This window comes from Ranitomeya imitator, chromosome 6 (assembly GCF_032444005.1).
Source record: "Ranitomeya imitator isolate aRanImi1 chromosome 6, aRanImi1.pri, whole genome shotgun sequence".
NCBI lineage: Eukaryota > Metazoa > Chordata > Amphibia > Anura > Dendrobatidae > Ranitomeya > Ranitomeya imitator.
Window position 1 is genome coordinate 66,142,962 of NC_091287.1, and position 23,589 is coordinate 66,166,550.

A 23,589-nucleotide genomic window follows, 5' to 3' on the forward strand; every position below is an offset into this window, starting at 1 on the left:
GAAAGTTTGTCACCATCTAGATAAAGAAACTGGCAGCCGCTGATAATAGGTCTAATTTTCATCTCTTCCACTGAGAGAATAGATTTCAAATTGTCCTCGAGCCTAAATCGCATGAAAACCCTTGATCAACCAAGATACAAGACGACTTACTTGGAATTCGTCCAGAGGTTCATTGATCTCAAGGTCTAGCACCTCATCTGCGGCTTCTTCTTCCTCATATTCCACCTGGTCATCAGCTAGCTCGGCATAGTTCTCTTCATAGGTCTCCACCTGATCCTCAGGGGCCGCTTCCAGCTCCTGGGCTTCCTCATACACTTCTTCAGTCGCTTCTTCCTCGTATTCTGCTGCAGACTCCTCATTTATGCTTTTAGAAAGGTCAAAGGATGAGAGGTCGCCAGTGGTCGCATTAAGACTGACGGTGACTGCTGGGGTACTAGAATAAAAACAGTGAATCTTATTTAGTGATATATCCAGTTGTTCAATAAGGAGGGCCATAGATTTAAGAAATTTAGGGGCATTTGTATCTTAAGAAGTTATGACATATGGGAGAACGCACAGTTTAGATGAGCAGCAGGACAACCCCGCTGGATCAAATGGCGATTGTTCGTAAACACACCGCCTTCTCCCCGGCAAGTAAGGAAGCCGGAAGAGCAAGGAGTTACCGATAAAAATACGCAAAACCATTTTACTGATCGCTGGGTGTCTAATCACCACATATCCTATAAATGTTAAGTATGCAGAGAGGAGATCCTAGTCTGCACTGTAGTACAGCTCCGCTCAAGTGTATGGGGCAAGCTAGCGTTCCCCGCACATCCGATGGCTGGGAGCGAGGTCACGGACGAAAACAGAGAAAGGAACCTAGTGTTAAAGCAGCGCCGAGACCCATTTTTAGGATTGGTAGGGGTCCCAGAGGTCAGACCCTCTGTGACCATTAAATGACGGCGCATTTTAGTAATATGTCGTCAAGATTAAACAAATCTGATTTTTTTTTTCCTTCAAATTGGCTAAGGAAAAATAAAAAAGTTATAATCACCACAGATTTTTGACTTGTAATCCTAATTTATGCACTATGGACATAATGGAGGTGGGATGACCCAGTTTCCTCTGTGCAGCTCAGAAGCTTTATGTGCTCCCACATAGACCCCACTTTGTAAGACATCATTCATCACCCTACCCAATCATGGAGGGGAGCTGTGCAGCCAAATAGTCCTTTACATAGTCTTCTCTACCCCGTCTGCTGTCATCTATGTGAAGACCCAGGACAACACGCAGGAGCCTGGTGAGACCAGTATCTCACTGAATATTAAGCATGCAGACTGACACTTTACAGTGCATAGAAATCAGACGAGGGCAAACAGATTAAAAAAATATAAATCAGATTGCACTGACTAATGTTATTCAAGGATTCTGTGCTGTTCTGCGATTTTTTTTCTTATTTCAATCTGGAGTCGCCGCGTATATCAGATGAGTCCCCAAATGAATGGTTGCAAAAAAAAAAAACAGTGCGCGACACATTTCAAGTACAGTTAATTCACAGCCCGAACTGTTAGGATAGATAGGAATATGTCAGTGAGATATATAATCAGTGCAGGTGTAGTTTTCGGCACATGCATTTAGTATATATATATATATACTTTTTTTTTTTTTTTAAATGGCGTGGGTTCCCCTTTACTTTAATAACCAGCTAAGGAAAAGCAGACAACAGCTGCGAGCTGGTCTTAATAGTCTGGGAAGGGGTCAATAACCATGGACCTTCCCAGTCTGTTAACATCAGCTCACAGTGGTCTGCTTAGCCATTAGTGGCTTTTAAAAAGGAGGTACCCAAAAAATAATGATGTGCAAAGCAGCAAAAACTAAGCAGACAGCTGCAGGCTAATATTAATAGGCTGGGAAAATCCATGGTTAATGTCCCCTTCCAGTCTAATAACACCAGCCTGCAGCCGCCCCAGAAATTACGCATCCATTAGATTCACCAATTCTGGAGTAATCAGTATCTCTCTCCTGCCTATCCGTCGGCCTGATACACAAAATAATATCTAGTAATCAACGGTTAGGGCCGATGGGCTAATGTGTGTAAGGGCGACAGCCGATGAAAGTCGAGATTAGATCGCGCATGTCCGATTTCACACTGCTGATTGCATGCTCTTGGTGTTAAGCCGCCAATATTCAGTCAGCAGCTTTCACAAAGAACAGAGGAGCGCACGACTGAGCGAGCGTTACTGTGTATGGGAGAGTCAACGAAGATGGCTATTGGTCAAACTATCATCAGAGAGCCATCTAGGTGTATGGCAAGCTTTAGACCAGGGGTCTCAAACTGCATTCCTCGAGGGCTGCAAACCATACATGTTTTCAAGATTGTGTGTGTAGGTGATTAAATTATCACCTGTGCAGTACAAGGAAATCCTGAAAACATGACCTGTTTGAAGCCTTTGAGGAAAGCACTTTGAGACCTCTGCTTTAGACGGTGCCAGGCCACTGCCTATTTAAAGTGATTAGATACCCCCTTTTGTACAAGGACAGGGTAAAAGCAGCGACGAAAACATGAACAATAATTTCAAGTTTGAAAACTTCACGTTTATGGCTTGTTTTGAGTTTAAGGCTACGTGCACACGTTGTGGATTGGGGTGCAGAATTTTCCGCACAAAATCAGCATCTCCTGGCAGAAACCGCAGGCGCAGATTTGCTGCAAATTTTGTGCGGTTTTGATGCGGATTTTCTGCGGTTTTTACCACTGCGGATTTCTATAATGGAAGGGGTCAGAAACTCTGCAGATCCGCACAAAAGAAGTGGCATGCACTTCTTTTCAATCGGCAGCGGATTCAGTGCGGATTCTTCCACACGATTAGCACAGCTTTTTTTTTTTCCCCCTGGTGATCTACATTGTACTGTAAATCACTGTGCGGAACTGCAGCGTTTCTGCGCGGAAAAATCCGCTGCAGATCCGCACAAATTCCGCATCGTGTGCACATAGCCTTAGGCAGCAATGGCATTCGGATCATCACACATTGAGGCATCCTTAGAATATGAATACCCAATTTTTGCCAGTAAAAAGAAAAAAAAAATAGTTTACCTTTACACAGAAACAGAGAAACACAAGACAAAGAGGGAAAATATAGAGAATAAATGTACAGTTTCTACCTGTATTCGGTGATTTCCAGCTCCTCTTCATCACTTTGGAGAAGATCATCATTAAGTTCTTCATCTGACAGATCTAGAGAAGTCTGATGACCAAATAGATTGAGTGAGTCACAAATTCAGAAAGCAAATATATAGGCATTAAAAAAGGCAAAAATAGTTTACCTTCCTCCCAGGTAAGAAGTCCTCCTCAAGCAGATCATCTTCTAGTTCACTGAAAAGAACATAAAAAAAAGACCTGAAAATTAAGCCATAAAACTACAACATAACAGACATGATATGGAAGAATAGATTAGAATCACCAATCAAAGCTTGACACCAAGGAAAGACGGCCAAATCTGTCATGTGTATGAGATTGATAGATACAATGTGTCTTAAGAAGCAAGGGTCCTTTACCATGAAGGTATCCGTTAAAAAAATAAATAACTTCTTAGTAATCTATATTTTTTCTTCCATGAGTGGAAGGTTGTTTGACAACAGAAGCAGTTACAACTGGCTGGTGTTTCTGATTTTTAACACTCTGATGACTTTGCCGTGTAGACAGGAACAGAGTCAGCAAAGACTTTTTTTTTTTTTTTTTTTTAAGTCTTTAAGTAGAGGACTGCTCCTTTAATAGTTTGATTGATCCATAAACAGCAGTTTTAAAGTCGAACTCATGTGTCTAGAATCATAGAATGTCAGAGTTGGAAGGGACCTCCAGGGTCATCGTGTCCATCCCCTGCTCAATGCAGGATTCCATCTCAGACAGACGTCTGTCCAGCCTCTGTTTGAAGACTTCCATTGAAGGAGAACTCACCACCTCTTGTGGCGGCCTGTCTAGTCCGTAAGCATGTCTTCTCTCGCTCTCCATTAAGACCACCCATGTCTATAGACCTATCATTCTGTTTTTGAGAATCTTCAACATTTACTTTAATGCCTTAACCCCTTCCGGACATGCGCCATACAAATACAGCTCTGTGGGAGGTGAAGTATATGTACGGTGCCACCATTTCCAGTCACCACGCGGTGACCGGGTTAAGATGGCTGCTGTCCCTGACAGCAGATCATCCCTGCAAGTCGCCACACGGGTATTAACCGCCCCCACATCGGCAATTGCTGCAAATGGCTGGTCAATTCTGACCAGCAAATCACTGCAATACGTCAATAAAGTTAAGAAAAAAAAAACTTCATGTGACATGCTGTGAGACACAGCACCAATCACAGACGTCAGAATGGGTGGGGTGATCCGTGACGCTACTTCACAGCGATCACCGCCCTTCACGCCATCCTTGTCTTAGATTTGGCGTGCAGAGCGGTTGTATAGCCCCTCTGTGTACCAGATTCAAAGATTCATTGGTGGCCAGTGTGATCCCCCCTGGGTCCTGCTCTGCCGAGATCCTCCTGTGATCTGCCTGCTGTGCGACTCATCAGTGATCGCAGAGGCAACTCTTCCATCACTGTCCCAGTCCCTCCCCAATTGAATTTTTAGTGCACTTTTTTGTGCTTTTTTTGGTGTGGGGCGTCCTGCGCAGAGCATTTGTGCTCTTCCTGTGCCTGCAGTGCTCTGATCAGTATCGCTGTTGATCAGAGACTGTGTCACAAGACTTTTTTTTTTAGTGAGCGTAGCGGACGTCGCAGTGTAAGCGACGTCTGATTTATTTAAAAAAAATTTTTTTTAGAAAAAAATAATAGTTAGTACAGCGTAGTTTTAGAAGTAGCGTAGCCGGCGTCACAGTGTTAGTAACGACCATTCTTGAGTTAGAAAAAAAAAACGTACAGAGTAGTTTTATAGGTAGAGAGGTAGCGTGTTAGTAAAGCCGGTGTTCGTGACGGACGATCTTGTTTTAGAGAAAAAAAAACAAAAACGTATAGAGTAGTTTTATAGGTAGGGAGGCAGCGTTTTTTTTTTTGTATAAAAAATACTGCTATCGCTGGGTTATTTCTTCTAGTGCATTGGAGGGGCGTATTGTCACATTTTTGGCGACGTTCGTTTTTCTTTAGTAAAAAAAAAAAATTGTATCTTGGATTGCAATCGGTACATGGGGGTGCAGATCTTTCAGATCAAGTCCTCAAACCATACAGTACTATGCACAAAGCCAAAGCATGGTACAAGAAATTGGCCGTGCCCATTCTACAGATGGCACCGTACAGTCCTTTCGTGCTGGTCGGATCTGCAGACAATACGGGGACCTTCCTTCAGTCTCAGGAGGAAGACATCAAGGCCCTAATGTTTGGCACTCAGGGAGGTGAGAGTACCAGAAATTCTGAAACAGATAGCGCCCGTATTGTCCCAGGTCAACATTTCCCAGGAGATATTCCCCAAACAGTAATGATCACAAAAATGTTGCAGAGAGTGCTCCATGAGGGGAATCGGAAAGGACACAAGTTACCATTGTGAATCCTGCCCTGAGAAACCTGGCCTTTGCATTAAGGATTGACTCAAAGCATACCACTTGTCCACAAATTAATAAAATTTGTTTTTACCCGGTGGATACAACACACTTTTATAATCTGATGTACTCCGCACAGCTTACACATACCGCCACATTACAAATTCATACACCAGTAAAGCCAAAAGCAATATAATAATTACTATAGAACAATGCCTCTAGATAAATTCCTTCAGGGGTTTAGTTTCCAAAATGGGGTCACTTGTGGGACATTTCCATTGTTTAGGCACATTTGCGTTTAATCCCTTTCTGACCTCGGACGGGATAGTACGTCCGAGGTCAGATCCCCTGCTTTGATGTTGGCTCCGGCGGTGAGCCCACATCAAAGCCAGGACATGTCAGCTGTTTTGAACATCTGACATGTGCGCGCAATAGCGGCGAGTGGAATCACGATCAACCTGCCGCTATTAACTAGTTAAATGCCGCTGTCAAACGCTGACAGCGGCATTTAACTACCGCTTCCGGCCGCGTGGCCGGATATGCGCTCATCGCCGACCCCGTCACACGATCGGGGGTCAGCGATGCGTCGGCATAGTAACCAAAGGTCTCCTTGAGACCTCTATGGTTGCCGATTCCGGCCTGCTGTGAGCGCCACCCTGTGGTCGGCGCTCATAGCAAGCCTGTAATTACGCTACATAGGAGCGATCGGCTCTGCTACATAGCAGCGATCATCAGATCAGGCTATGCCAGCTTCTAGCCCCCCATGGAGGCTATTGAAGCATGGCAAAAGTTAAAAAAAAATGTTTAAAAAAATATGAAATAAATAAAAAAATATAAAAGTTTAAAATCACCCCCCTTTCACCCCATTCAAAATAAAACAATAAAACTCAAATCAAATATACACATATTTGGTATCGCCGCATTCAGAATCGCCCGATGTATCAACAAAAAAAAGGATTAACCTGATCGCTAAATGGCGTAGCGAGAAAAAAAAAATCGAAACGCCAAAATTACTTTTTTTTGGTCGCCGCGACATTGCATTAAATGCAATAACGGGCGATCAAAAGAACGTATCTGCACCATAATGGTATCACTAAAAAGGTCAGCTCAGCACGCAAAAAATAAGCCCTCACCCGACCACAGATCACGAAAAATGGAGACGCTACGGGTATCGGAATATGGCGCAATTTTTTTTTTTAGCAAAGTTTGGAATTTTTTTTCACCACTTAGATAAAAAATAACCTAGACATGTTTGGGGTCTATGAACTCGTAATGACCTGGAGAATCATAATGTCAGGTCAGTTTTAGCAGCTAGCAAAAAAGCAAAACAAAGAACATGCATGGGATTGCACTTTTTTTTTTGCAATTTCACCGCACTTGGAATTTTTCTTCCCATTTTCTAGTACTCGTCATGGTAAAACCAATGATGTCGTTCAAAAGTACAACTTGTCCCCCAAAAAATAAGCCCTCACATGGCCATATTGACGGAAAAATAAAAAAAAGTTATGGCTCTGGGAAGGAGGTGAGCGAAAAACGAACACGGAAAATCCCAAGGTCATGAGGGGGTTAAAAATAATGTCCCTGTGCTGAGATAATCTTATACATGTGCCCCTGCTGTGTACTGTGTAATGGCTGTGTCTGACCGTACAGGAACATGGTCTGATCATATCACATCCCCTGGGCAGGGGAGTAAGGAAAAGAGTGTACAGACAGGACAGCATGGGATTGCAGCAGATTCTTTTTGTGAGGTAAAATATTTCCCTGCCTGATTTTAAACAATGGTTTATCTCATAAAGAAAAAAAATCAGCTGTGATCCCATGCTGTCCTGCCTGTATAGTCTTTTGCTTCCTCCCCTGCCCAGGAGCTGTGGTATGATCAGACCATGTTTCTGCACGGGGAGACACAGCCATTACACAGTACACAACAGGGGCACATGTATAAGATTATCTCAGCACAGGAACATTATTTTTTAAAACACATTCAATTGTGGAAATTATTATTTTTCCAAAATCTGTTGATTAAATGAACTTTTGGTTGTGGGAAAACCCATTTAAGCAACAAGTAAGTCATAATAATGAAAAATATGACATCTCTATTTGCCTACACAATTACACAAGAAAAGTCCCTTGAATTCCGTCTCCATGGTGGAATGCATTTCTGCTAGATTAGTCAAATCCTTCCTTACTTGCCGACACGGAGAGCTCATGTAACATCTTCATTATATAACCTATATTTTGCCTGCCAAACAGAATGCCATCATTGTATGATGGTTCATAACAGGGAGGAACATAAGTACCTGTCCCAGTCGTCATCCTTAGTTCTTCGTCTCCGAGACCTTTCTGCGCCAGGCTTATCAAACTGATCAAAGTCATCGTCTGCAAAGAGAAAAATCTTGTTAAGACGACTATTAAGCGCATCATTCAGAAACACTTAGAGAACGTTACAAATGCATGAAATATTAACGGAAGATGCCGTCGGCTTTACACTACACAGCACATAACAGGAATAGGACCAGGCAAGCCAAATACACTGCTAGATATGAACTATTTTCAGTTTGGTCACTATATACCCCATCTACCTGGTGTATTAGGTGCTATTAGCCATACATGTAGCTATTCTGCTTTACACGCCGAAGGTGGGCTGCTAGAACGATGTTTGGGCTAGTTAAAACAAATCTGTCGCCAGGTTTCCCAATACATACCCTCTACATTATTTAAAACATTTTAGACTTGATGGGGATGATGTAATTACTGCTAAACAGGGCTGTGGAGTCGGAGAGTCAGAGTCCATTTTGGTGGAGTCGGGAGTCATGGAAATTAAGGAGTCGGAGATTTGGCTTACCAACTCCACAGCCCTCACTTGCTATGAGCGCCCACCACCGGGCAGCACTCATAGCAATCTGGCAGTAACAACCATAGAGGACTGCAGGAGACCTCTGGTTGTCATGCCAACCCATTGGTGACCCGCAATTACGTGACGGGGGTCACCAATGGATGGATTTCCAGCGCGATTGCCTGAAGCGCTTGTTAAATGGGTTAATAGACGCGGGTGGATCGCGATTCCACCTGCAAATGTCCTGGGCGCATGTCAGCTGTTCAAAACAGCCCGATGTCGGAAAGGGGTTGAACATATTAGCTGAGGCAGTTGAACACATTTTTATTTGTTGCTTAAACTGTAAAGCGCTGCGGAATATGTTGGCGCTATATAAATAAAGATTATTATTATTTGTTGGGTGAAACAAAGTTGATTATATAGTCATTCATTGAGTATTAGGTGCTTCGCGGTGCTTCTCTGTTATACAAAACTCCAAAAAAAGTGTTGAAACATTTTTCTGGATTCAGTTACTCATCCACAGAGAATTACAAGAGATATTAAAAGATACAGATATTAGATTTGTCACAAGGAGAGCCCCAACCCTACGTTCTATATCGTCTGCAAGCCTTTTCAGTCAGTCAAACACACAAGTCCGGAACTTGGCTGACATTAAAACATGGATTTTTCAAATGTGGTAACTGTATATGATTGTTTTGCAAGTATGTACATAAATCCAAGACATTTCTTTCTTCAGCAACGGCAAAGTGTAACATATAGTTTCTTGATGCTCTTGAATGCTTCATCAAGCATTTTCTACTTGCACATGAATATATATGTATATACATAAGCATACACTTTTTTTCATTTTTTATCATTTTTATTTTTTTTTTTGTTTCTAACGCTTTTGTCTTTTTCTTATGCTTATAGATACCCTCTTTTGTTTGAGCTACAGAAGATACAATTTACTTCTACTTTTTACCTTTCTTTTTTCTTTTATATGTGTATTTTGTCTATTTTTAAGCCTTTGTTCACACAACTATGATGCTTTACAAATTGCATGCTGTTACGTGATGTGGGCAATGGGTTAATCTCTCTTCAGGTGTTTGCACTCTATTTATCAACTTAAGATACCTTCACACTAAACGATATCGCTAGTGATCCGTGACGTTGCAGCGTCCTGGCTAGCGATATCGTTCTGTTTGATCTGGATCCTGCTGTGCCATCGTTGGTCGGCGCAGAAAGTCCAGAACTTTATTTTGTCGCTGGACTCCCGCAGACATCGCTGAATCGGCGTCTGTGACGTCGATTTAGCGATGTCTTCACTGGTAACTAGGGTAAACATCGGGTTACTAAGCGCAGGGCCGCGCTTAGTAACCCGATATTTACCCTGGTTACCAGTGAAAATGTAAAAAACAAACAAACACTACATACTTACATTCCGATGTCTGTCCTCTCCGGCGCTGTGCTTCTCTGCACTGTGTAAGCGCCGGCCGGAAAGCACAGCGGTGACGTCACCGCTGTGCTCTGCTTTCCGGACGGCGCTTAGTGCAGAGAAGCAGAGCGCCGGAGAGGACACCGGAATGTAAGTATGTAGTGTTTGTTTTTTTTACGTTTACGCTGGTATCCAGGGTAAACATCGGGTTACTAAGTGCGGCCCTGCGCTTAGTAACCCGATGTTTACCCTGGTTACCAGGGGACTTCGGCATCGTTGGTCGCTGGAGAGCTGTGTGTGTGACAGCTCTCCAGCGACCACACAGCGACGCTGCAGTGATCGGGATCGTTGTCTAGATCGCTGCAGCGTCGCTTAATGTGACGGTACCTTTACCCACCAACTGGAATGATACAGCCGTGTGGTTTGACAAACATTTATTCTCAGAACTGTGCTTGTTCACACTGTCTAAACAACCATGAACAAGGCTCATAGGAGCTGAAACGCGTTGGTTGCATCCACTGTGACCAGAACCGCACTTACCATGTCTTTCTGGATGTGATTTATTTCTTCAATAAAATTGGACATTTTACTTACCCTGCTTCCACGCTGGATTTTTCCTCTTTGATGGCCTCAGCCGGATCCCATGCTTTTCCGTGCGCTTCTCAGCAGGATTGTGGCTGCATCAATGCTGAGCTGACTCTCCTTTTCCCCTTCTCCACTTGTTTCCATTACATGATTTGTGACATTTAACTGTGGTATTAAACTCCAAAAAACTGCTTCACCTGCTGCACGTGACCATTTTTTTTTTTTTCATGAAAAGTAAACTTGGTTTCTAGAGACCAAGCAATTCGAAAATACGTGCGGTAAGGGACGGGGAAGTAGAAGTACTGATAATGGTGCAAGAAGACGCCAAGATGCGACAACACCTGTTGCTGTAGTGTACAAGCACGCCCATCCACGACACACAGGTTCCTGTCCCATTTTGCAGGGAGGCATGGTAGACCACTTCTGAAGCCAGGGCAGGGCGAACAGGTGGTGAAATGGAGAGCGGATAAGGCTTCCAGCAAGCTTGGCAGCACCACGCAGTCTTCCACACAGTCCAGTCTCACCAGCCAACAGTCTGGATCACATAATCGTCACCATGATGCTCATTCCGCCTACCACATTGAGTCCCAGGTTCTCACAATAGGACACTCCGAGGAGCTGTCTACAACATTTCTTGATTGTGGCCTCTCAACCAGCATGCTCCCAGAGTGACAGGAGGACATGCTGTTTAGTGATGCAGTCACGGCCACAAAAAATGATGATGGGGAACAGCAAAATTTTTTTTGAGGAAGATGATGAGACACAGTTGTTGATAAGTCAGGTGGTTGTTAAGTTACCAAGTCAGGAGGACCAGGGTGCGGTGGTGGATGACAAAGTCAACTACCCAACCTGGGAATCTGACATGCAGAACGGAGGCCAGCAGCGCCAAGGGGGAGAAATCGGCCACGGGGCAGTGGGGTGACCAGAGGGAGAAGGCAGGCAACTGCTCCGTAGAGCACCAAACCTTCCTGAATTTAGGAGTTCCCCAGTCTGGGACGTTTTAAAGAGAGTTCTGAGAGAGAAAAAAAAAAAAAGGTCATCTGTAACCTGTGCCATGCCAAGATCAGCAGGGCCTGACCATTAAGAGCCTAACCACCACCAGCATGATCAGGGCACAGAGTCAGGTGCTTAGATAACATGTGCCTGAACGCCTGGGTCCACGATCAGTGCCAGCGGGTGACCTCACTGCCTCTTAACCTGTGCTAGGTACTTCCCAATACCCTGTCCATGACAGTGGCGCAGATGCCTTCTGCCCTGCACATATCCTAGCACTTTCTGACGCACCATCATCAGGGACTTCCAAATCTTTGTCCCAGCACAGTGTTCAGCTGTCCCTACCCCAGGCCTTGGAATGAAAGAAGGCGTTTGCAGCCAACTACCCACAGGCCCAAAGGCTAAACAGACATTTCCATGTTGCTTGCCGTGGAAACGTTGCCGTTTAGGCTTGTTAACATGGAGAATTTCTGCTGACTAATGGCCCCAGCCATTCCTCGGTACCAAGATGCCACTTTTTCTCCAAATGTGGCGTCCCCTCCTTTTACCAACATGTGTCCAGGAATATCATCGATGCCCTTATCAGCGCAGTTACTGGGATAGTCCACTTAACGACCAACAAGAGGACAAGCGTTTGCAGTCAGAGACGCTACCTTTCACACTGGGTGAACATTGTAGAGGATGGAGTGGAATCCCACCTGTTGTGAATTCTGTTGTCGGGCTCCCTCCTGTGGTCATGAATGGTACTTCGGCTGGTTCTGTCCATGAACTTTCTCTGGTGGCTGTGGGTGTTTCTGAGTTTCCTTCCACAGGTGACGAGGTTAATTCGTTAGCTGGCTGCTCTATTTAACTCCACTTAGATCTTTGCTCCATGCCACCTGTCAATGTTCCAGTATTGGTCTAGTTCACTCCTGGATCGTTCTTGTGACCTGTCTTCCCAGCAGAAGCTAAGTGACTGCTTGTTTTTCTCTGGTTTGCTACTTTTCTGTCCAGCTTGCTATTTTGATTGTTCTTGCTTGCTGGAAGCTCTGGGACGCAGAGGGAGCGTCTCCGCACCGTGAGTCGGTGCGGAGGGTCTTTTTGCGCCCTCTGTGTGGTCTTTTTGTAGGTTTTTGTGCTGACCGCAAAGCTACCTTTCCTATCCTCAGTCTGTTCAGTAAGTCGGGCCTCACTTTGCTTAATCTATTTCATCTCTGTTTGTATTTTCATCTTTACTCACAGTCATATGTGGGGGGCTGCCTTTTCCTTTGGGGAATTTCTCTGAGGCAAGGTAGGCTTTATTTTTCTATCTTTAGGGCTAGCTAGTTCCTTAGGCTGTGCCGAGTTGCATAGGGAGCGTTAGGAGCAATCCACGGCTATTTCTAGTGTGGTTGATAGGATTAGGGATTGCGGTCAGCAGAGTTCCCACGTCCCAGAGCTCGTCCTATATTATCAGTAACTGTCAGGTCATTCCGTGTGCTCTTAACCACCAGGTCCATTATTGTCCTGACCACCAGGTCATAACAGTACAGGTGGCCCAAAGTACTAATGCATCTCAATAGAGAGATAAGAGAAGTTCTGAGACTATTTTTTCTTCTTTGCAGTGTGTTTTGTCTCTCTTTTCCCCTTTACATCTGGGTGGTTCAGAACACAGGTGTAGACATGGACATTCAAGGTCTGTCCTCTTTGATGGATAATCTCACTATACGTGTACAAAACATTCAAGATTTTGTGGTTCAGAATCCGATGTCAGAGCCTAGGATTCCTATTCCTGATTTGTTTTTTGGTGATAGATCTAAGTTCTTGAATTTCAAAAATAATTGTAAATTGTTTCTTGCCTTGAAACCTCGCTCCTCAGGTGACCCTGTTCAACAAGTAAAGATCATTATTTCTTTGCTACGTGGTGACCCTCAAGACTGGGCATTTTCCCTTGCGCCAGGAGATCCGGCATTGCGTGATGTTGATGCGTTTTTCCTGGCGCTTGGATTGCTTTATGACGTACCTAATTCAGTGGATCAGGCAGAGAAAATCTTGCTGGCTCTGTGTCAGGGTCAGGATGAAGCGGAGATATATTGTCAGAAGTTTAGAAAGTGGTCTGTGCTCACTCAGTGGAATGAATGTGCCCTGGCAGCAATCTTCAGAAAGGGTCTCTCTGAAGCCCTTAAGGATGTTATGGTGGGATTTCCCATGCCTGCTGGTCTGAATGAGTCTATGTCTTTGGCCATTCAGATCGATCGACGCTTGCGTGAGCGTAAAGCTGTGCACCATTTGGCGGTACTATCTGAGCATGGGCCTGAGCCTATGCAATGTGATAGGACTTTGACCAGAGCTGAACGGCAAGAACACAGACGTCGGAATGGGCTATGTTTTTACTGTGGTGATTCCACTCATGCTATCGCCGATTGTCCTAAGCGCACTAAGCGGTTCGCTAGGTCTGACACCATTGGTACGGTACAGTCTAAATTTCTATTGTCCGTTACTCTGATTTGTTCTTTGTCATCCTATTCTGTTATGGCATTTGTGGATTCAGGTGCTGCCCTGAATTTGATGGACTTGGAGTATGCTAGGCGCTGTGGTTTTTTCTTGGAGCCCTTGCAGTATCCTATTCCATTGAGAGGAATTGATGCTAAGCCTTTGGCCAAGAATAAGCCTCAGTACTGGACCCAATGACCATGTGCATGGCTCCTGCACATCAGGAGGATATCCGCTTTCTGGTGTTGCATAATCTGCATGATGTGGTCGTTTTGGGGTTGCCATGGCTACAGGTTCATAATCCAGTATTGGACTGGAAATCTATGTCTGTGTCCAGCTGGGGTTGCCAGGGGGTACATGGTGATGTTCCATTTTTGTCTACTTCGTCTTCCACTCCTTCTGAAGTTCCAGAGATCTTGTCGGATTATCGGGATGTATTTGATGAGCCCAAAGCCAGTGCCCTACCTCCTCATAGGGATTGCGATTGTGCAATTAATTTGATTCCTGGTAGTAAGTTTCCTAAGGGCCGATTGTTCAATTTATCTGTGCCAGAACACGTCGCTATGCGGAGTTATATAAAGGAATCCTTGGAGAAAGGCCATATTCGCCCGTCGTCATCACCGTTAGGAGCAGGGTTCTTTTTTGTGGCCAAGGAGGATGGTTCTTTGAGACCTTGTATTGATTACCGCCTTCTCAATAAAATTACAGTCAAATTTCAGTATCCTTTGCTGTTGCTGTCTGATTTGTTTGCTCGCATTAAAGGGGCTAGTTGGTTCACCAAGATAGATCTTCGAGGGGCGTATAATCTTGTGCGTATTAAAAAAGGCGATGAATGGAAAACAGCATTTAATACGCCCGAGGGCCATTTTGAGTACCTGGTTATACCATTCGGGCTTTCCAATGCTCCATCAGTATTTCAGTCCTTTATGCATGACATCTTCCGAGAGTACCTGGATAAATTCCTGATTGTGTATTTGGATGATATTTTGGTCTTTTCGGATGATTGGGAGTCTCATGTGAAGCAGGTCAGAATGGTGTTCCAGGTCCTTCGTGCGAATTCCTTGTTTGTGAAGTGTCTCTTTGGAGTTCAGAAAGTTTCATTTTTGGGGTTCATTTTTTCCCCTTCTACTATCGAGATGGACCCTGTTAAAGTCCAAGCCATTTACGATTGGACTCAGCCGACATCTGTGAAGAGCCTGCAAAAGTTCCTGGGCTTTGTTAATTTTTATCGGCGCTTCATCGCTAATTTTTCTAGTGTTGCTAAACAGTTGACTGATTTGACCAAGAAGGGTGCTGATGTGGTCAATTGGTCTTCTGCAGCTGTAGAGGCTTTTCAGGAGTTGAAGCGTCGTTTTTCTTCTGCCCCTGTGTTGTGCCAGCCAGATGTTTTGCTCCTGTTTCAGGTTGAGGTTGATGCTTCTGAGATTGGAGCTGGGGCTGTTTTGTCGCAAAGAAGTTCTGATGGCTCGGTGATGAGGCCATGTGCTTTCTTTTCTAGAAAGTTTTCGCCTGCTGAGCGCAATTATGATGTTGGTAATCGAGAGTTGTTGGCCATGAAGTGGGCGTTCGAGGAGTGGCGTCATTGGCTTGAAGGAGCCAAGCATCGCGTGGTGGTCTTGACAGATCACAAGAATTTGACTTATCTTGAGTCTGCCAAACGGTTGAATCCGAGACAGGCTCGATGGTCGTTATTTTTCTCCCGTTTTGATTTTGTGGTTTCGTACCTTCCGGGCTCTAAGAATGTGAAGGCTGATGCCCTGTCAAGGAGTTTTGTGCCTGACTCTCCGGGTGTTCCTGAGCCGGCGGGTATTCTCAAAGAGGGGGTAATTTTGTCTGCCATCTCCCCTGATTTGCGGCGGGTGCTGCAAAAATTTCAGGCTGATAGCCCTGACCGTTGCCCAGCGGAGAAACTGTTTGTCCCTGATAGATGGACTAGTAGCGTTATCTCTGAGATTCATTGTTCAGTGTTGGCTGGGCATCCTGGAATCTTTGGTACCAGAGATTTGGTGGCTAGATCCTTTTGGTGGCCGTCTTTGTCACGGGATGTGCGTTCTTTTGTGCAGTCCTGTGGGACTTGTGCTCGGGCTAAGCCCTGCTGTTCTCGTGCCAGTGGGTTGCTTTTGCCCTTGCCGGTCCCGAAGAGGCCCTGGACGCATATTTCTATGGATTTTATTTCGGATCTCCCCGTCTCTCAAAAGATGTCGGTCATTTGGGTGGTTTGTGATCGCTTTTCTAAGATGGTCCATTTGGTACCCTTGTCTAAATTGCCTTCCTCCTCTGATTTGGTGCCATTATTTTTCCAGCATGTGGTTCGTTTACATGGTATCCCGGAGAACATCGTTTCTGACAGAGGTTCCCAGTTTGTTTCGAGGTTTTGGCGATCTTTTTGTGCTAGGATGGGCATTGATTTGTCTTTTTTCCTCGGCTTTCCATCCTCAGACAAATGGCCAAACCGAACGAACTAATCAGACTTTGGAAACATATCTGAGATGCGTTGTTTCTGCTGATCAGGATGATTGGGTGTCCTTTTTGCCGTTGGCCGAGTTCGCCCTTATTAAAATCGGGCCAGCTCGGCTACTTTGGTTTCGCCGTTTTTCTGCAATTCTGGTTTCCATCCGCGTTTCTCTTTAGGGCAGGTTGAGTCTTCGGACTGTCCTGGTGTAGATACTGTGGTGGATAGGTTGCAGCAGATTTGGACTCATGTGGTGGACAATGTGACATTGTCCCAGGAGAAGGCTCAACGTTTCGCTAACCACCGGCGTTGTGTGGGTCCCTGACTTCGTGTTGGGGATTTAGTTTGGTTGTCATCTCGTTATGTTCCTATGAAGGTTTCCTCTCCTAAGTTTAAGCCTCGTTTCATTGGTCCGTATAAGATTTCTGAGGTTATCAATCCTGTGTCATTTCGTTTGGCCCTTCCTGCTTATTTTGCCATCCATAATGTGTTCCATAGGTCGTTGTTGCGGAGATACGTGGCGCCTGTGGTTCCATCCGTTGATCCTCCTGCCCTGGTGTTGGATGAGGGGGAGTTGGAGTATGTGGTGGAGAAGATTTTGGATTCTCGTATTTCGAGACGGAAACTCCAGTACCTGGTCAAGTGGAAGGGTTATGGTCAGGAAGATAATTCCTGGGTTTTTGCCTCTGATGTTCATGCTGCCGATCTGGTTCGTGCCTTTCATTTGGCTCGTCCTGGTCGGCCTGGGGGCTCTGGTGAGGGTTCGGTGATATTTTGATTGTTCTTGCTTGCTGGAAGCTCTGGGACGCAGAGGGAGCGCCTCCGCACCGTGAGTCGGTGCGGAGGGTCTTTTTGCGCCCTCTGTGTGGTCTTTTTGTAGGTTTTTCTGCTGACCGCAAAGCTACCTTTCCTATCCTCAGTCTGTTCAGTAAGTCGGGCCTCACTTTGCTTAATCTATTTCATCTCTGTGTTTGTATTTTCATCTTTACTCACAGTCATATGTGGGGGGCTGCCTTTTCCTTTGGGGAATTTCTCTGAGGCAAGGTAGGCTTTATTTTTCTATCTTTGATAGGATTAGGGATTGCGGTCAGCAGAGTTCCCACGTCCCAGAGCTCGTCCTATATTATCAGTAACTATCAGGTCATTCCGTGAGCTCTTAACCACCAGGTCCATTATTGTCCTGACCACCAGGTCATAACACCCACCCTGGCATAGCACATGTGTTCCCGATGCCAAGGATTGCTGGTCCTACTTCTATCAGGGTTTCCTCCACGTCATACATCAGTTCCATCACCCTGCCCTGCTCCTCCTCCGATGTGTTATTTCATAGTACGTCATCCACATCAGCCGGAAGCTCTGCAGCACTCCCTCAGCGAAGAGGCAACAGGCTATGCTGAAGTTAATTTGCCTAGGATAAAAAACGCACACTGCGGCAGTTATTGAAAGGAATAACTGACTGGATAGATCTGTGGCTTTTAATAATAATCTTTATTTTTATATAGCACTAACATATTCCGCAGCGCTTTACAGTTTCCACACATTATCATCACTGTCCCTGATGGGGCTCACAATCTAAATTCCCTATCAGTATGTCTTTGGAATGTGGGAGGAAACCGTAGTACCCGGGGGAAACCCACGCAAACACGGAGAGAACATACAAACTCCTTGCATATGTTGTCCTTAGTGGGGCTTGAACCCAGGACTCCAGTGCTGCAAGGCTGCTGTGCTAACCACTGCGCCACCGTGCTGCCCGTGACGCAGAACCACCAACCAGGCATGGTCGTGTGTGATAATGGGCGTAACCTGGTCGCAGCTGTGAAGCTTGGCAAGCTCACACACGTACCGTGCTTGGCCCACGTGCTCAACTTGGTAGTTCAGCGGTCTATGAAAACATACCCAGATTAACCAGACCTTCTGGTCAAATTACACAGCGTAAGCACCCATTACCACAATCTGCTACAGCTGTCGCCGCTGTGGCATGGCTGTGGCAGGGCTGCAGCAGCGCATGTAAGTGCCAGCTCACCGACTGCTGTGCGACGTCTCCACGTGATGGAACTCCACACTGCATATGCTGGCAAGGCTTTGTGAGCAGCAGAGGTCAGATGTTGAATACCAAATCCAACACACCCATCGGTATTCTGGTCAGCCTCCTCACATAACTGAAGAGTGGGCATGGTTATCTGACAGTTGTGCAGTTCTCCAAGACTTTGAGGACTACACAAAGATGGTGAGCGACGATGACGCCATCATCAGAGTAACGATCCCACTTCTGTGCCTAGTTAAACAGTTGCTGCTGACAATAAACATAAAGCTTTGCACATGTGTACCACGTGAAGATGGAGGCAGACGAGAGACAGGAAGACACTACCCACTACAGCCTCAGCTCATCTGCTCAGCGTAGATTGGGTAATAACGAGGATGTGGAGGCTGACGAGGAGGAGGAACAGAAGCTAGCCGATAGCAAAACAGAGGCTAGCACCCACATAGCGCTCCTTCCTTCTCAGCCCTGACGAATGGTTTAACAGTAATTTCATTGAGGGATCTAGTTTCACCTATTAACCCTTGTGTACCTGACAAATTTACAACAAATGCAAATATTACAATTTTACCACTATAATGTCATATTTCCACAGCTCAATGTTATAAAATTCTGTGAGGCATTTATGGGTTCAAAATAATAGCTACACCCCTAGATTAATTTATTGAGGAGTCTAGTTTCCAAAATGGGGTCACTTGTGGGGGGTTTTCGGTCGTTTTCACATGTCAGGAGCTCTTCAAGTGCGACATGGGATTCATAATTTATGCCAGGCAAATAGCGCTCTCTCTTTTCCTAGCCCTTCCAAGCAGAAGTTTTTAACCACATATCGGGTATAGTCACGTTAGGGACAAATTGCACAACAAATTATTGGGTCAGTTTTCTCCTATTAACCATTGTGAAAATTACATATTTGGGGCGATAACCTTTTCGTGAAAAAAAATAAAAAATGTCATATTGAAAAAGGTCAACCTAATGTTATCAAATTCGGTGTCTTACCCGTGGGTTTAAAACGCACACTATACCCCTGGATAAAATCCTTGAGGGGCGCAGCTTCCAAAATGGGGTTACTTTGGCATTTTGTTTACTGTTTAGGACATCAGGGGATGTTTAAATGGGACATGACACCTGCAGACCATTCCATCAAAGTCTGCGTTCCAAAATGTCACTCCTTCCTTTCAGATCCCTGTGCCTAAACAGTAGTTTTCCTCCACCTATGGAGTATCGGCATACTCAGGAGAAATTGCACAACAAATTTTGGGGTCCATTTTCTCCTGTTACCCTTGTGAAAATAAAATTGGGGCTAAAAGTACATTTTTGTGGGTAAAATGTGATTTTTTTTATTTTCTAGATACATTCCTTAAAGGGTCTAGTTTTCAAAATGGGGTCACTTGGTTTCAACTGTTTGGGCACATCAGGGGGCTCTCCAAACCATACATGGCGTCTGCTCTCAATTCCAGACATTTTTGCGTTAAAGTCAAACGGTGCTCCTTCCCTTCCGAGACCTGCTGTGCAACCAAATAGTAGTATTCCCCCACATATGGGGTATCGGCATACTCAGGAGAAATTGAACAAAAAATTTTAGAGTCCATTTTCTCCCATTACCCTTGTGAAAATAACAAATCTCTGTGAAAAAAAAAAAATTATAATGTTAATTTTTTCCTTCTACATTGCTTTAATTCCTGTGAAGCACGAGAAGGGATAATAAGCTTCTTGAATGTGGCTTTGAGCACTTTGAGGGGTGCAGCTTTTAGAAGGTGTCACTATTGAGTATTTTCTATAACATAGCCCACCTCCCCAAATCCCTTCAAATGTGAGGTGGGCCCTAAAAAAATGGTTTTGTAAATTGTGTTGGCAAAATGAGAAATTCAGAATCAACTTTTAACGCTTAACTTCAAAATAAGAACAAAAATGGTGTTTCAAAAATGATGCAGATGTAAAGTAGACATATGGGAAATGTTACTCATTAAAGGGAACCTGTCACCCCCAAAATCGAGGGTGAGCTAAGCCCACCGGCATCTGGGGCTTATCTACAGCATTCTGTAATGCTGTAGATAGGCCCCCGATGTATCCTGAAAGATGAGAAAAAGAGGTTAGATTATACTCACCCAGGGGTGGTCCCGCTGCGGTCCGGTCCGATGGGTGTCGCTGTCCGGTCTGGGGCCTCCCATCTTCTTATGATGACGACCTCTTGTATTCACGCTGCGGCTCCGGCGCAGGCGTACTTTGTCTGCCCTGTTGACGGCAGAGCAAAGTACTGCAGTGCGCAGGCGCCGGGAAAGGTCAGAGAGGCCCAGCATCTGCGCACTGCAGTACTTTGCTCTTTCTTCAAAAGGGCACACAAAGTACGCCTGCGCCGGAGCTGCAGCGTGAATACAAGAAGAGGACGTCATCGTAAGAAGATGGGAGGCCTCGGACCGGACAGCGACGCCCATCGGACCGGACCGCCCCTGGGTGAGTATAATCTAACCTCTTTTTCTCCTCTTTCAGGATACATCAGGGGCTTATCTATAGCATTACAGAATGCTGTAGATAAGCTGTAGATAAGCCCCTGATGCTGGTGGGCTTAGCTCACCTTCGATTTTGGGGGTGACAGGTTCCCTTTAACTACCGTATTTTGTGTGACATAACTTTCAGATTTAAGAGCATAAAAATTAAAAGATTGAAAATTGCGACATTTTTGCTAAATTTCCGATATTATCACAAATAAACCCAAGTTAAATTGAAGAAATGTTACCACTATTATGAAGTACAATATGTCATGAAAAAATAGTCTCCGAATCAGTGGGATCTGTTGAAGCGTTCCAGAGTTATTACCACAAAGTGACAGTGGTCAGATTTAAAAAATGAGGTCTGGTCATTAAGGTCAAAATTGACTAGTCACTAAGGGTACCGTCTCACAGTGGCACTTTTATCGCTACGACGGTACGATTCGTGACGTTCCAGCGTTATCCATACGATATCGCTGTGTCTGACACGCAGCAGCGATCAGGGACCCTGCTGAGAATCGTACGTCGTAGCAGATCGTTTGGAACTTTCTTTCATCGCTGGATCTCCCGCTGTCATCGCTGGATTGGTGTGTGTGACACCGATCCAGCGATGCGTTCGCTTGTAACCAGGGTAAACATCGGGTTACTAAGCGCAGGGCCACGCTTAGTAACCCGATGTTTATCCTGGTTACCATCGTAAATGTTAAAAAAAAAAAAAAACACTACATACTTACATTCCGGTGTCTGTCCCTTGCCGTCTGCTTCTCGCACTGACTGACTGCCGGCCGTAAAGTGAAAGCAGAGCACAGTGGTGACATCACCGCTGTGCTGTGCTTTCACTTTACGGCCGGCAGTCAGTCAGTGCGGGAAGCAGACGGCAAGGGACAAACACCGGAATGTAAGTATGTAGTGTTTGGTTTTTTTTACGCTGGTAACCAGGGTAAACATCGGGTTACTAAGCGCGGCCCTGCGCTTAGTAACCCGATGTTTACCCTGGTTACCCGGGGACCTCGGCATCGTTGATCGCTGGAGAGCTGTCTGTGTGACAGCTCTCCAGCGACCACACAACGACTTACCAACGATCACGGCCAGGTCGTATCGCTGGTCGTGATCGTTGGTAAGTCGTTTAGTGTAACGGTACCTTAAGGGGTAACGTGGCTTCTTTCTTCCCATATCTCATGACCTTCAGCTGTTAAATTTGGTACTCTCTGGTTCTCATACCCTCCCTTCTAACTAAAGATAACGCCAGAATGGAGGAGAAACATGAAAGCAAAAAACCCCAAAGGATTATCCACAGCAAGGTATCAGGTTGTAATCAGTCAATCACTGTAGATAATTAGCATAATCAATGACAGAATCGTCATGATAGCATCTGATAGCATATACACCTCGCAATGTCATGAATAGTCATTCTGCCCCTTTCGCAGGACAATTATTATTCATCACATATACATTTATGTATTGATTACTTGTCAGCATGGTATAGGCTGCTGATATGAATGGAGCCATGTGGGACCTGGGGAGCGTCTTGTAAAAAGGATTGCACCGATATAAAAGCACTTATGTACAAATTCACCCAGCCTTAAGGAGGTCCCAGGCGTATCTTAACTTATAATCACCTACAAGAGAGGATGTCCACTACATCGGCATTTTAATCAAGACTCAACGCAGCATTGGTCTTATGGGAAAAAGCTTTATGGGAGGAGGGATGTCGGCGTTTGAGGATTCACTCTCAAGCCAAATAACAGAGCAACAACTTATTAAAAAGATAGCAGAATAAAACATTAACGACATGAAAGAGATGACAAAGGTGAATATGGATCCACAAATTACAACACATCCCTAAAGGGTAACTGCTTTCAAACAACTTATCAGAGTCAGCTGCTCTGCATGTACACGAAGTATGACACCATTCCTGGCCATTATATAGTTCTATTTTACCAGTTTTCCCCTCTCCAGCTCTTAATGTTGTAATGAACCCTAAGCTTGTGGAAGACTATCTGCTAACATGCTTCCCATACACCACAAGGTGCACAGAGGATCTCTCCTCGTCATTCCTTAGCTAGCTCACAGAATCAGCAGCACAGAGTTAATTATACAAAAGCACTGAGCTGTATATATATGAATTCACCTCTGGAAGGGAGGTAAAAGACTTGTTAAAAGCTCAACAACTTTCAATGTCTCCCTCTACTTGTTTTCCCACCCTGCTCCTCACTCCTCCATTTCATAGCGTAATGGGCTGTGTAATCTGACAACTCCCCCCACACGGGCAGTCTGGCTTGTCTTGAAGAGGACAGAATTGGGCCATTCTTTCGGAGTGGGTGGTCACTTCAGCTGGCAGGGGAGAAGCAAATTTATATGCCAAGATATGAAGTTTCTTATATTAGCTTGTACAATTAATTTAGGCTTGTTGAAAGTAAAGTTCTTACTTAAAGGGAACCTGTCACCCCAAAATGGAAGGTGAGCTAAGCCCACCAGCATCAGGGGCTTATCTACAGCATTCTGTAATGCTCTAGATAAGCCCCTGATTTATCCTAAAAGATGAGAAAAATAGGTTATACTATACTCACCCAGGGGCAGTCCCGGTCCGGTTCTGGTCCGATGGGCATCGCGGTCCGGTCCAGGACCTCCTATCTTCATCAGATGACGTCCTCTTCTGGTCTTCACGCTCCAGCTCCGGCGAAGGCGTACTTTGTCTGACCTGTTGAGGGTTGAGCAAAGTACTGCACTGCGCAGGTGCCTGGAAAGATCAGAGAGGCCCGGCGCCTGCGCGCTGCAGTACTTTGCTCTGCCCTCAACAGGGCAGACAAAGTGCGCCTGCGCCGGAGCATGA

At 45.0% G+C, this 23,589-nt stretch overlaps 1 protein-coding gene across 3 annotated transcripts in view; it reads right to left on the reverse strand.

The window, feature by feature from the left end:
- The window catches only part of RBM33 (RNA binding motif protein 33), a 145,743-nt gene that overhangs the window by 102,505 nt on the left and 19,649 nt on the right, over window positions 1–23,589 (reverse strand). For all 3 annotated transcript variants that reach the window (XM_069729730.1, XM_069729731.1, XM_069729732.1), the window contains exons 2-5: window positions 7,802–7,880; window positions 3,301–3,349; window positions 3,139–3,221; window positions 151–433 (exon numbers count right to left, since the gene is read on the reverse strand). In XM_069729730.1, the coding sequence (XP_069585831.1) occupies window positions 151–433; window positions 3,139–3,221; window positions 3,301–3,349; window positions 7,802–7,880 (494 nt within the window). The remainder of the gene's footprint in view (window positions 1–150; window positions 434–3,138; window positions 3,222–3,300; window positions 3,350–7,801; window positions 7,881–23,589) is intronic.